The sequence below is a fragment of the Entelurus aequoreus genome, linkage group LG13 (genome assembly GCF_033978785.1).
Source record: "Entelurus aequoreus isolate RoL-2023_Sb linkage group LG13, RoL_Eaeq_v1.1, whole genome shotgun sequence".
NCBI lineage: Eukaryota > Metazoa > Chordata > Actinopteri > Syngnathiformes > Syngnathidae > Entelurus > Entelurus aequoreus.
In genome coordinates, this window is record NC_084743.1 from 48,129,923 (window position 1) to 48,145,313 (window position 15,391).

General features: G+C 39.3%; 1 protein-coding gene across 1 annotated transcript in view; it reads right to left on the reverse strand.

Annotated features, from left to right (window-relative positions):
* Positions 1–541: 541 nt before the first annotated feature.
* Positions 542–15,391, reverse strand: part of psmd2 (proteasome 26S subunit ubiquitin receptor, non-ATPase 2) — a 31,577-nt gene continuing 16,727 nt past the window's right edge. Inside the window, exons 12-21 of the mRNA XM_062067941.1 lie at positions 15,233–15,320; positions 15,006–15,168; positions 14,425–14,526; positions 14,183–14,331; positions 14,018–14,101; positions 7,157–7,325; positions 4,234–4,328; positions 4,037–4,163; positions 3,833–3,951; positions 542–1,192 (exon numbers count right to left, since the gene is read on the reverse strand). Of these exons, the coding sequence (XP_061923925.1) occupies positions 1,010–1,192; positions 3,833–3,951; positions 4,037–4,163; positions 4,234–4,328; positions 7,157–7,325; positions 14,018–14,101; positions 14,183–14,331; positions 14,425–14,526; positions 15,006–15,168; positions 15,233–15,320 (1,279 nt within the window). The 3' untranslated portion in view covers positions 542–1,009. The remainder of the gene's footprint in view (positions 1,193–3,832; positions 3,952–4,036; positions 4,164–4,233; positions 4,329–7,156; positions 7,326–14,017; positions 14,102–14,182; positions 14,332–14,424; positions 14,527–15,005; positions 15,169–15,232; positions 15,321–15,391) is intronic.

Consider the following 15,391-nt stretch of genomic DNA (forward strand, 5'->3'; position numbering starts at 1 on the left):
AATGCTGTTCGCCATGTCAAAGATGTGAAAGTTTGATTGAATGATTGAAAGATTTATAGTTAATAAATGGGACGCTTTGCGTTCCCAAACAGTCATCTCTGTCCCGACAATCCCCTCCGTGGTAGCAGGAACCCCTATATACTACGGTAATTACACATCAAAACCCTGTGGCTTATAGTCGGGTGCGGCTTATATATGGAGCAATCTGTATTTTCCCCTAAATTTAGCTGGTGCGGCTTATAGTCAGGTGCGGCTTATAGTCCGGAAATTACAGTACAATGTTTACATTTCATGCGCCATCATATTTGCGCCATTCCAAAAATGTTGCTTTCACACATCATCTCCATTTTCACCACTCTATATCGTGTTTTACTGCTTATAGTTGCACATACTGTGTAGTGTATATATTTGGCATCTCAACTCAGCCCTCAGTGTGTGGGTTTCCATTCAGTTGAAAAATAACACGCATTGTTTGTATGTGTGAATGTGAACTATTGTAAAAGCAGTAGTCGAAAATGAATGAAAAATGATAAGCATCAAGTACAATGTTCATTTTACAATGTGGATCCAGGTTTATTTTAGATAAATCGTTTTAATAGTACTGTAAAAAAAGACCACCTGCTTTTTTATTTTTAATGACCTCATTACAAATTATAACCATGGTTTGGGGGTAACATCTGTAGCACTTACAAGACAAGCTGTTCCACTGAGGAATGGATGTTACATATGAACTACGGCCAACTGCTGGTCGAGGGCAAGTGTGGATCAAAATCGAAGCTCAAGAAAAATGTATGTTGACTGAAGGTACCAGTGAACATATTCTATTTCACAGAAGTCCAACTAGCCAGACCCCAAGGCATCCATTTTCATGGGCAGTTGGAGTTGGCCTGAGGCCTCCCACCATTTTTCTTTCCAACAACCGAACACAACAATAAGATATAAAGATAGCAAAGAGCCACCGAGCGCCACCCTTGAATATCTAAGGAGAACAGCAGGATTTTAAGGCAGTCTATGTTTCGTAGTTAGGGTTCTTGCGAAGGATCACAAAGCCCTCCAGGATGGGGGTGACGGGTAAATACTCCTCTGTAGCCAACTCAGCTCTCTCTCCGTGGGCCAGCAACACTGGTGTGGTGTGAGTCTGGAAACCTGTGATGGCCTTTGGTTTGCCTGCTTGGCCCACAACATCAACTGCCTGTGGAGATATCATGCAAACAGTCAGTGTTCCTCTTCTTCAACCAATTTCCCTTTAAGAGTAGGGTTGCTCAATAATCATTTGACCGATGACGTCATACGATAAATAAAATAAAAAAATATTTCTCAGATAACCGATAAAAAATCAATGTACAATGTACTTTGTTGAGATTTATCAATTTTCTTCTTTCTCCAATCCTTTTATTTACTTTACTTCCTTCATTAAAAACGACTAGCAACAAATCCAGCATCTTTTTCTGTTATTATAGACTGTACTCGTGTTTGGAGACTCTTCGCCCAACGTCCGCCACAAACAGCGAAAACAGCAGGGAACCTGACGTCACACTTGGTGCTCCAGCCTTTTCTCCTCAAAAGCTGCCACTCTCTTTTTATTATCGCAGATTTTGTAGATCGCTGTCTGCGGGTATATCTCAGATATATTAGCAGGGTCTCCCCCAGAATTACACAACATGCCAACCTCACTGGTTTTGTACATATACACACATATACATATACATGTACACACACATATATACAAAACCCAAAATCAGTGAAGTTGACACGTTGTGTAAATCGTAAATAAAAACAGAATACAATGATTTGCAAATCCTTTTCAACCTATATTAAACTGAATAGACTGCAAAGACAAGATACTTAACGTTCGAACTGGAAAAAGGTTGTTTTTCGCAAATAGCTCATTTGCAATTTGATGCCTGCAACTTGTTTCAAAAACGCTGGCACAAGTGGCAAAAAAGACTGGGAAAGTTGAGGAATGCTCATCAAATACTTATTTGGAACATCCCACAGGTGAACAGGCTAATTGGGAACAGGTGGGTGCCATGATAGGGTATAAAAGCAGCTTACATTAAGTGCTCAGTCATTCACAAACAAGGATGGGGGGAGGGTCACCACTTTGTGAACAAATGCCTGAGCAAATTGTTGAACAGTTTAAAAAAAACCTTTCTCAACCAGCTATTGCAAGGAATTTAGGGATTTCACCATCTACGGTCCGTAATATCATCAAAGGGTTCAGAGAATCTGGAGAAATCACTGCACGTAAGCAGCTAAGCCTGTGACCTTCGATCCCTCAGGCTGTACTGCATCAACAAGCGACATCAGTGTGTAAAGGATATCACCACATGGGCTCAGGAACACTTCAGAAACCCACTGTCAGAAACTACAGTTGGTCGCTACATCTGTAAGTGCAAGTTAAAACTCTACTATGCAAAGCCAAAGCCATTTATCAACAACACCCAGAAACGCCGCCGGCTTCGCTGGGCCAAAGCTCATCTAAGATGGACTGATGCAAAGTGGAAAAGTGTTCTGTGGTCTGACGAGTCCAAATTTTAAATTGTTTTTGGAAACTGTGGACGTCATGTCCTACGGAACAAAGAGGAAAATAACTTTCCGGATTGCTAAAGGCGCAAAGTTCATGGGTAACTCACACATCTGTGAAGGCACCCTTAATGCTGAAAAGGTAAATACAGGTTTTGGAGCAACATGTTGCCATCCAAGCAACGTTATCATGGACGCCCCTGCTTATTTCCGCAAGACAATGCCAAGTCTCGTGTTACAACAGCATGGCTTCATAGTAAAATAGTACGGGTAATAGACTGGCCAGCCTGTAGTCCAGACCTGTCTCTCATTGAAAACGTGTGGCGCAATATGAAGCTTAAAATACCATAACTGAGACCCCGGACTGTTTAACAACTTAAGCTGTACATCAAGCAAGAATGGGAATAAATTCCACCTGAAAAGCTTCAAAAATTGGTCTCCTCAGTTCCCAAACATTTACTGAGTGCTGTTAAAAGGAAAGGCCATAAAACCCAGTGGTAAAAATGCCCCTGTGCCAACTTTTTTGCAATGTTTTGCTGCCATTAAATTCTAAGTTTGAACATAATATATTGTCTTTGCAGTCTATGCAATTGAATATAAGTTGAAAAGGATTTGCAAATCATTGTATTCTGTTTTTATTTACGATTCACACAACGTGCCAACTTTACTGGTTTTGCGTGCACGCACACGCACACGCACACACACACACTCACACTCACACTCACACTCACACTCACACTCACACTCACACTCACACTCACACTCACAGTTGATGTTTGTTTATGATTGATGTTTATTGTTCCCATGACTTTGAGCATACCGTCCATGCCTGAAAGGGGTCCAGCGGACAATGACAAAGTATTGTGTGTCTGGGAGTGAAGCACGAAGACTGACGTGATAAATATGTGACGAAATATGTGCTGGAATTGGGCTGGTTGTCAGCATAAAATTGGCAATAACAATTTTAAAAAGTGCGTCGGACTTTGTGTGACTTTTTCTGAAGGCTACAATACATTATATTACTTTAATTAGTTTTTACGTTAAAAAAAACCCCACAATTTAAGGGTTGCAGCATTTATTTTGCTGTGGCGCACTGCCACGATCAGTTTCATAGAGGGAAAACCCTGATTAATAGGCCTGCATTGCTGGCATATTTTGTTCTAAGTAAATAATAATTTTCGGACCAATTTAGTAAAGTTGGATTATTAACAGCACAGTGGTTGAGAATCACAGCTCTCGGCTAAAATAATTATTTAACAATGGCAATTTCTACAGCTGTTCTTAACATTAGTCATACAATATTTACCTGTCCAACTCTGACAGAAACGGGCAATGGTCGAAGTTCCTCGTCGAAGGTGACGAGCATACGAGGCTGCATGGCTGCTACCAGGCCGTAAAGAATGTAGTGGGACTTCCCCAGTATTACTGTAATTGACACAGGAGAGACACAGACAAAACTTAAATGCAAACAAAGTCATACATGTAGAAAGCAAAGACAGCAAGAACTGACTGTTTTTGACATCGAGGAAAGAGACGAGCACAGTGAGCAGCCCCGCCACGGCCACCTGACTCATCAGCTGCCTATCACTGTGGTAGGGACAGAGTGTTAGTGTGCCTTTTCCCAGGTGAGTCAGACCCTGTAGGGACAGCACAAAGTCAACACTTGGTCCCCTTGAACATGAGATTCTTCCAGTCAGTGTCACACACCTGAGCCAGTCTGACCATAAAGAGATTGTTGGGGTCTTTGGCGTGGTACTGTGCCAGCTGCCGCAACATTGCAGCTAGGCGGGCATTATTTGTTCCTGGGAGGGAAAAAAATCATGTCAAATTTGTATTACTGAACACCAATATATATTCACACTGGAGATTAAACCGATTTATATAAAATAGACAATATATTTAACAGTAAATTATAAAATTTTTTTAGATGCATCGCAATTCGGACATGGAAGATTATAAAATCGATAATAATCGATTTATTTATTGTAAATTCAATTTAATTTATTTAACCAGGTAAAGACTCATTGAGATTAAAATCTCTTTTTCAAGAGTGACCTGACAAAGAGGGCGGCACAAACAAAGTTACAATAATAATTACAACAAGACAATACAACAGAACGACAGCAGTAATACCACAACAGGTCAACAATTATTTAAAACGGACGTAAATAAAGTAATACACAGTTCTAAAATTTGGTTGACTGCAGCGAGCCAACTCACCGAGATATCCAATGAGCTCCTTTATTATGGGGCACTTATGTTGCAGTTTTGCACGTTTCCATTAATTTATTAAATGGGATGGGAATTATTTAACTGTTTATTACAAAATAACTGTTTTTAAAATTTGCAAGTGATAAACGCTTATTTAGTGAAATTAAAAGAAATTTAATACTGCATCAATATACATAAATTAAAGATGCATCAATAACCGTTTTTAATCAAATCATAATCGAATCGTGAGGTGCCCAAAGAATCCCACCTCTAGTACAAGATGTGGATGGTTGGCCTTTTAGAGCAGGGGTCGTCAACTGGCTAGACATAAAAGCTAGACATACGTAACAAGTGTCCTTAATTGACCACAATTACAGTCTTAGTAACAGCCAATACTCAAGGCTGAAATATGAGCGTCATATAAAATTTGAAAAAATTATATCGGACACCCCAGCACAGACGGCATTCGTGAGATCAGAGGAAATTAAGTCTTATAGAGCAAGCAGTGACAATATTTGTAGAAAAATAACCATCATTACATACTTTTTATTGTTAATTTAAAGCTATTTGGAGTCATGTTGGATTTCCGCCATTGATCATAATGATAATTTGATGAACTGATCTGTTTAACATATAAGTTGGCTTTTATCTGTTTTAATTAAAAAGGGAGTTGAATAGTTCTGGTACAGTAAGTACGCACTTGGCAAGAAACGTAATATACAGATAAATGTGTATGACTGTGTAAGACCCACACTTTTGACCTTATTTTACAGGAAGATAGTCAGCGAACTTTGAGGAGGGACATGGATCTATCATTCAGAAATACATTTGTGAAAAACTAAAAAGAAACTTAAGCATGATTATAAAAAGGTGAAGACTCAGCAGGTCCCACCGCTGTACCAAGAAGGGGTATGACCTTCTCAAAGAATATGTGCCACAGTCAGAATGAAGGTAAACACATAAAATATTCTCTATTAAGTTTGTTATATACTGTAACATTATTAATGTAAAGAGGCCAAAACATGTATTGTGCAACATTAAGACTGGAACTTTGTCTTTTTTTTTCGAACTAGTTGAACCAAGACAGAGTTTAATTACCGTAAAACTTTGAGGGGCAGTGGAAATACAAAAACACACAGGAATCCTTAAAGTTTCTATAAAAGTTGTTGGAAAGGTGGGTAATTATTAAAAATAAACTATAAACACTAATGGCTAAAAATTAACATTAAAAACTAATTAATTTAAATAATTGTATAAATGAACATGGAGCTTAAAATCAAACTGAGGCCTGTGTTGTGCACGCACATTTACTGTGGTAGCTCTACTCTAAAATCATGTGTATTCAATAGTGGGATACCACAGATAGACTGTTGAATAGGGATGATGTTCGTTAAGAAATTATCGATGTCGATGCCATTCTCGAATCCTCTTATTGAACCGATTCCTTATCTAATCTCTTATCGAATCCAGATAGGTTGTTGTGTGTGCACTGAGTTCCAAAAGCCGTAGATGTTATGTGACTGGGCCGGCACGCTGTTTATATGGAGGAAAAGTGGACGTGACTGAGGACAGCATGGTGACATTAAAGGGTGAAGGTTTCAGGTGAGAGAGGACGCTAAAGCCACGCCCCCAGTGAGCATATAGTGCTGCTATGTGCGTTGTAAATTTAAAAAATGCCGACAAACACATCACCAACATGGACGAGTTGCCGCTCACTTTCGACATCCTGGAGAAGCAGACTGTGGAGAAGAAGGGGACCAGCACGGTAGAGAATCGATACGCACAACGGGGCAAGAGAAGTTGGCTTTTACTGTTGTGCTAGCTTGCTATGCTAATGAACAACGAGACTGACTTTGAAAATGACGAGCGGGAATCTGGCGTGTTTGATGGAGAACTTGCCCAACTGTTTCAGACACAGAAGATGAGGATTTTGATGGATTTGTGGATGAGGATTGATCAAACAATAATGTGAGTACATTGATAAATACTTCAATAAAGTACAACCAAACTCAGCTTTGCTCCTGCTGCCTTTTTAAAACAGCGTCCATGCATGCGAGCGTATGTTTTAAGCTAGCGTATGTTTTAAGCTAGCGTATGTTAAACCATGCTTGCTCCCAAAAATATGCTGCGCCTTATTTATGCGTTAAATACAGAAATAGCACCCGTAACTGACACGGCACCTTTTAATACGGTGCGCCCTATGGTCGTGAAAATACGGTATAGTGGCTTCGATAACGGAAACCGGTTCTCAAAAAGGGATTTGAATCCATGGAATCGTTTTTTTTTCTTATCGAAGCATCGGGAGAACCGGTTTTCGAACATCATCCCCACTGTTGAACATTGTTTGCAATAACGGGACTTTGCCAGCATAAAGGTCTGTATATTTAGTGGGTAAATGTGTAGTACTGTACAGACTCACCACTTCCCACCATGCCCATAGCAAAGATAGAGTTGTGTGAAACTTCGGGGTCAGCATCATGGGAAAACTTGCTCAGGGTGTCCAAGATGTTCAGACGGGGGTTGGAGACAGAGATGAGCGCCAGAGCAAGAGGCACTGCTCGCCTCAGAGTGGGCTCACCATAGCGCAGCTGTGTCACAAAATTGCAGGGTTTAGACCAAAATGACAGGTGGAAGAATTGTTTCTTTCAAATTTGACAGAAAAATGTACTGAATACAATTGGCTCCGCGTGGTTCGGTTGGTAGAGCGGACGTGCCAGAAACTTGAGGATTCCAGGTTCGAGTCCTGCTTCCGCCATCCTAGTCACTGCTGTTGTGTTGTTTGGCAAGACACTTTACCCACCTTCTCCCAGTGCCACCCACACTGGTATTAATGTACTTTAAAAGATGTATGTAATGGGTTTCACTATGTAAAGCACTGTGAGTCTCCAGAGAAAAGCGCTATATAAATACACTTCACTTGACCATTGCATATGGTGTACATTTTATTGTTGTCTGATCTACAAGATGTTCCAAGGATTTTTTTTTAATAATAAAAATCAAATACTTAAATATCTGCTTTTTACCTTCACTCAAGACAGTTGCCTGTGCAGATTTCTTTACAAGGCTGTTACAAATTGACAGTATATTACCATGCACTAAATTAGTCTCAAATAATTAGGTTTCTTCCATTTTCCCATCGTCACGTGAAGTCTAAGTTTCCAAGGTACACCTTTAATGCGACTGTTGGCCATACGCTGTGTGCCTCTCTTGTACATTAAGGGTTAATTAAGGTCATTTCAAATTGTTAAACTATGTGGGAATATATGGCTCAAAAGAGCACTGGATTTTCGCAATGCATTGTGGGGCCGCGGTTGCCATTTTTGTTGGGTAAAGCTTTTGTTTACATGGGTGTACTGTACCCATGGTAATGTGAGTTAGAGCAACAAACTGGATTAAAATGGATCGTACAAAACAAAACAAAATCAAGGGACCATACAAAGACAAACTGTAACCTAATTGAAAGGCGCGCTACCTCAAACAAAATATGTACAAATATGAGCACGTCCAATGGACCGGAGGTGTGAGTAAGCTGCCGCCATTGGCGAAGCTAAACTTGTCTATATCTCCTCCGTTCAAATTGCGCGTAATCTTCGGCATGGCTCGATTGATAGGGCAACCGTGCCAACAACTTGAGGGTTCCAGATTCGATCCCCGCTTCCGCCATCCTAGTCACTGCCGTTGTGTCCAAAATGTTTTACCCCCCTTCTCCCAGTGCCACCCACACTGGTTTGAATGTAACTTAGATATTGGGTTTCACTATCATGCATGTGATTTGAACTTAATGAAAAAGACTGAAAATAGGCCGGTGGTCTGAGGGCAGCAAGTCGCCAGCCAGGGGACACCAGGGCCCCCCGAAGCTCCTGGATTCTCAGCAATTGAACATGCAAAAATCAGCACAAAAAAAAAGCCCCATTTAAAGATGTTTAGTGTATAAAGAATTGAAAAATTATACAATATTTATTACGAGGACTTAACATGACGTTAGTTTATTTGCACAACCAGGTCTTCGTAGTTATATTTCGGCATAGAAACCACAAAACAACACAAACTAATGCAATGTATTGTCCTTTCTTTACATTTAGTGCTGCTATCAAACAGTAACATAGTAGAGAATAAACTAGATCGCATCACAGAAAGTTTCTCCAACAAATCAAATGTTCAAACAAACATTTTACAAAGTGACCACTGCAGACACAAGCGGTCTGATTGTATTTCATAAGATGATTAAAGGGATACTTTTAAGAGCCATTTTTTTCAACGCACTTTCGTTTTCCCTGACTTTATTATCTTTATGAACCACTTCGTTCGGGATTCTATGAAAGCTCTTTCTTATCCCTCTATTTGAACGACTGGAACACCCCAAAACAGTACAGCAATACGGAATTTTCTGCTAAAACTTTACACTCACTCTCACTTGTTATAATGCTACTCTCAAGCTGCTTGACCATCGTGTGAAGTAAGCAGCAAAGAAGAAAACGGATGCGACGTCATATGTAACCCTCGTATATCAAAGAATTGTCGACGAAGCATTGTGTAAAATTGTCCAAAATAGCACTATTTTATCACATTTGGCGTGGCTCAGTTGGTAGAGCGGTCATGCCAGCAATAGAAGGGTTCCAGGTTCGATTCCAGCTTCCGTCATCCTAGTCACTGCCGTTGTGTCCTTGGGCAAGAAACTTTATCCACTTGCTCTGAATGCCACTCACACTGGTTTAAATTTAGCTTATAAGATGCAAATAATGGGTTCACTATGTAAAGAGTTTATGAGTCTCGAGAGATAAAGCGCTATATAAATATAATTCACTTCACACTTCCAAAAAATTTGTGCATGTCACAAATTAATTTGTTGTTGCTAATTTTTTAATGCGTTTAAATGACACTTGTGGTTATTATGATCATCAGAGACATACAAAAAGACTGTTATTTTGGTGGACTGTTTAGACCAGGGGTCACCAACGCGGTGCCCGCGGGCACCAGGTAGCCCGTTAGGACCAGATGAGTAGCCCGCTGGCCTGTTCTAAAAATAGCTCAAATAGCAGCACTCACCAGTGAGCTGTCTCTATTTTTTAAATTGTATTTATTTACTAGCAAGCTGGTCTCGCTTTGCCCGACATTTTTAATTCTAAGAGAGACAAAACTCAAGTAGAATTAGAAAATCCAAGAAAATATTTTAAAGACTTGGTCTTCACTTGTTTAAATAAATTCATTAATTTTTTTACTTTGCTTCTTATAACTGTCAGAAAGACAATTTTAGAGAAAAAATACAACCTTAAAAATGATTTTAGGATTTTTAAACACATATACCTTTTTACCTTTTAAATTCCTTCCTCTTCTTTCCTGACAATTTAAATCAATGTTCAAGTACATTTTTTTTTATTGTAAAGAATAATAAATACATTTTAATTTAATTCTTAATTTTAGCTTCTGTTTTTTTGACGAATAATATTTGTGAATTATTTCTTCAAACTTATTATGATTAAAATTCAAAAAATGTATTCTGGCAAATCTAGAAAATCTGTAGAATCAAATTTAAATCTTATTTCAAGGTCTTTTGAAATTTTTTTAAAATTTTTGTTCTGGAAGAAATAATGATTTGTCTTTGTTATAAATATAGCTTGGTCCAATTTGTTCTATATTCTAACAAAGTGCAGATTGGATTTTAACCTATTTAAAGGCCTACTGAAACCCACTACTACCGACCACGCAGTCTGATAGTTTATATATCAATGATGAAATCTTAACATTATAACACATGCCAATACGGCCGGGTTAACTTATAAAGTGACATTTTAAATTTGCAGCTAAACTTCCGGTTCGAAACGCCTCTGAGGATGACGTATGCGCGTGACGTAGACCGGCGAACACGGGTATGCCTTCCACATTGAAGCCAATACGAAAAAGCTCTGTTTTCATTTCATAATTCCACAGTATTCTGGACATCTGTGTTCGTGAATCTGTTTCAATCATGTTCATTGCATTATGAAGAAGGAAGCTGAGCAAGCAAAGAAGAAAGTTGTCGGTGCGAAATGGACGTATTTTTCGAACGTAGTCAGCCACAACAGTACACAGCCGGCGCTTCTTTGTTTACATTCCCGAAAGATGCAGTCAAGATGGAAGAACTCGGATAACAGAGACTCTAACCAGGAGGACTTTTGACTTCGATACACAGACGCCTGTAGAGAACTGGGACAACACAGACTCTTACCAGGATTACTTTGATTTGGATGACAAAGACGCAGACGTGCTACTGTGAGTATGCAGCTTTGGCTTCTAAACATTTGATCGCTTGACCGTATGTGCGCAACTTTTTTTTGCGTATGTATGTAACTTTTAAAAAATATATAAGCTTTATGAACCTTGGGTTAGGTGAACGGTCTTTTGGGCTGAGTGATTGTGTGTGTTGATCAGGTGTTTGAATTGTATTGGCGTGTTCTATGGAGCTAGGAGCTAGCATAGGAGCTAGCATAACACGTACCGTACCGTACGTGCGCGTCACGTACGTAACTTTTTAAAAATATATAAGCTTTATGAACCTTGGGTTAGGTGAACGGTCTTTTGGGCTGAGTGATTGTGTGTGTTGATCAGGTGTTTGAATAGTATTGGCGTGTTCTATGGAGCTAGGAGCTAGCATAGGAGCTAGGAGCTAGCATAACACGTACCGTACCGTACGTGCGCGTCACGTACGTAACTTTTTAAAAATATATAAGCTTTATGAACCTTGGGTTAGGTGAACGGTCTTTTGGGCTGAGTGATTGTGTGTGTTGATCAGGTGTTTGAATTGTATTGGCGTGTTCTATGGAGCTAGGAGCTAGCAGAGGAGCTAGGAGCTAGCATAACAAACACGCAGGTGTTATTATGCAGGATTAATTTGTGGCATATTAAATATAAGCCTGGTTGTGCTGTGGCTAATAGAGTATATATATGTCTTGTGTTTATTTACTGTTGTAGTCATTCCCAGCTGAATATCAGGTACCGTGAGTATGCAGCCTTGGCTGCTAAACATTTGATAACTTGACCGTATGTGCGCGTCACGTACGTAACTTTTTAAAAATATATAAGCTTTATGAACCTTGGGTTAGGTGAACGGTCTTTTGGGCTGAGTGATTGTGTGTGTTGATCAGGTGTTTGAATTGTATTGGCGTGTTCTATGGAGCTAGGAGCTAGCAGAGGAGCTAGGAGCTAGCATAACAAACACGCAGGTGTTTTTATGCAGGATTCATTTGTGGCATGTTAAATATAAGCCTGGTTGTGTTGTGGCTAATAGAGTATATATATGTCTTGTGTTTATTTACTGTTGTAGTCATTCCCAGCTGAATATCAGGTCACCCCCGGCTCTCACAGTATCTTCCCTATCTGAATAGCTTCAACTCCCCACTAGTCCTTCACTTGCACTTTACTCATCCACAAATCTTTCATCCTCGCTCAAATTAATGGGGAAATTGTAGCTTTCTCGGTCCGAATCTCTCTCACTTCATGCGGCCATCATTGTAAACAATAGGGAACTTTGCGTATATGTTCAACTGACTACGTCACGCTACTTCCGGTAGGGGCAAGGCTTTTTTTTTATCAGATACCAAAAGTTGCAATCTTTATCGTCGTTGTTCTATACTAAATCCTTTCAGCAAAAATATGGCAATATCGCGAAATGATCAAGTATGACACATAGAATAGATCTGCTATCCCCCTTTAAATAAAAAAAAATCATTTCAGTAGGCCTTTAAAACATGTCATCAAAATTCTAAAATTAATCTTAGTCAGGAAAAATTACTAATGATGTTCCATAAATTATTTTTGTAATTTTTTCAAAAAGATTCGAATTAGCTAGTTTTTGTCTTCTTTTTTTCGGTTGAATTTTGAATTTTAAAGAGTCGAAATTGAAGATAAACTATGTTTCAAAATTTAATTGTCATTTTTTTTCGTGTTTTCTCCTCTTTTAAACCGTTCAATTAAGTGTAAATATCATTAATTATTAATAATAACATAGAGTTAAAGGTAAATTGAGCAAATTGGCTATTTCTGGCAATTTATTTAAGTGTGTATCAAACTGGTAGCCCTTCGCATTAATCAGTACCCAAGAAGTAGCTCTTGGTTTCAAAAAGGTTGGTGACCCCTGGTTTAGACTAAATACTGTTTAATAGGACTATACACTGTTAATACAAACTACGCAGCAAATTTTTTGAAATTGCTGATTTACAAGTCAATGATGTCTCAATTGTTGTATATTTAGTTCCTACATCACTAAGTATGAACAACGATTTTGTTGTGAAAGACTGAACGAATGAGATCAATGTTGTCTTGAAGTCATCTTATCTACCGCTATTAATTATTGTTGTCTACTGAACGAAACATACATATAGTTAGAAGACGTCTCTTCCAAGTAGGCTTCTTCAGTTCATACTCAGACTTAGATTGGTCAAATCTAGTCTAGCGGCTGGTGTCAAAACCCCAAATAATTATACTCCAACACCAGGAGGGTGTGCCTGGGCAAGGATGTTTTTCTCTTTACGATAGGACATAAACATCCTTGCCCAGGTACACCCACCTGGTGTTGAAGTATGAATATTTGACCTTCTGGCACCAGCCTCTAGACTAGATCTGACCAATCTTAGTCTCAGACTAGATCTGACCAATTTAAGTCTATGAGCATGAACTGATGAAGCCTACTTGGAAGAGAGGCGAAATGTCTTCTAAGACAAACCAAACAGTCCAGTTTGAAATGATTGACTGCCTTGAGAATCCATTGTGTATACTGTCAAAATACGGCTATTCAGGGGTTTTTCTCCACCAATTTCTCCTCAGGCCAAGATGTGCTGCCAACATATCACGTACTTAAAAGTCCTGACACTTATTAAACAGGTATGTTTTTATGTCATATATTTAAGAATATTGAATTACTTCAGCTTCTATATCTTTACTTGGTATGCTTGTTGGTATCAGTTCCCACCCACCCACCGGCTTGTTGTTCTTCACTTGAGAATAATGTAGTAAAGTGAGGAATGTTTGTCCTCAAAGGGGTTGGTAGACTAATAGCGCCTTCATGCCAGAAAAAAATGGTTTCCAATTGCATAATCTTGGCCTGTAATCAGATTTTTCAAAAGCCAAACAAGATCATATTAAAATGTTTCCATGTTGTTTAAGAAATGTTTTTTTGAGCTGAACTATTTTAAAAATCAGACTAATTTAGTGCATGTAAGCATACTGACTGAGGACAACCATAATTGTGATATGGCCCTCAATAAAAAAGAGCTTGACACCCCTGCTTTAGTTACTTGCTACTCACCAGATGTCCAAATGTCCGCAGCGCCATTTCAGAGCCAATCTCCTCTCCCATTGCAATGAGAGCAATACCAAGAACAGCTACCCCCTAAAAGGAATAACAACATAACCATTAATGACATAGCATATGATGCAGCTAAGAAAAGTGAAAACATGTTAATATATTTACCTGATGGGAGCCCATGTCAGCTGTGTCTTTTTTGTCTTTGTCCTTTTTATCTTTCTTGTCCTTGTCCTCTTCTTTTTCCTTCTCCTTGTTCTCATAGTGCTCACTGCAAATGTGAAGAAGCTGCTGTACCTTCAGCACATTGCCAGAACCTGGGACATATGATGCAATACAAGGACATTCGCTCAGCAAAGATGTACGGTACAAGTAAAAATTTTAATTATCATCAGCACTGGCGGACTGACCTGCGTAAGCACAGATATCGACTAATGTGTTGGCAAAGCTGCGGAAAGGTTCAGGTACCACCTGGAGAGCTGCAAGAGTGGTCTCAATGGCCTCTCCTTTACCTATTGGTTGCAAAATTTAAAAATGTGTTAGTGGAAATAGAGGGTACTCTTCAATACAGACACAGTGGAGCACCTAGCTTCTCATGCACTTTGCTCAGCCCCCACTCACTACTGTCATGAATTCAATTGCAGCTGTTATGATTTAGGGTCACAACCTAATTACGTGACCTTACCGGAGTTCTTTGCACTAAAAATCTGTATTTGTTATGTTAACAGTATAGACTAATACAGTATTTTTTTTAATCGATGGGAGGACTGCTTGTTTAAAACCACCAACTTAAAGAAAAATTGCCGTTGTGAATCAACAGACAGGTATTGAAGAGGTTAGTATTGGCCGTAGACAACCTGCATGTTAAAAGTCGCGGCAGATGAAGAGCATTTTTCGGGTTTCTGTACGCCCCAAAAATCAGCACGTTTGAGTCAAATAACACAAAACTTCTAAGTAATTATATTTTAAAAAACAATAGATTGTTTCTTACCTAGGTGATTAAGCCCCAAGCCGAGAGGGAGCCAACGGGCGTATGTGTCTTTTAGCTCCTGTTCGTTCTTCTCCATGATGGTCTGCACGATGGTGGAGGTCACATCACCATTACAAGACCCCACAGCGATCATGCCGCATGCTAATGCCGTCACTCCAACCACCTGGATAAAAACACAATTGTACAAAGAGCAACACATAAAACCAACCATGCCAATTCAAACACACCTCCATGCTGGATTTAGAGTCTCCCATGACAGGCAGTAGCAGAGACAGGACGTCTTCCCTATTGGAGCCGGCATAAGCCAAGCCAAGTCTGCAAAAAGAACATGGCAGTCAGCAATTCAGATGTCCAAATTTGTGTTCAAGAGTTGTACAAGAATATTC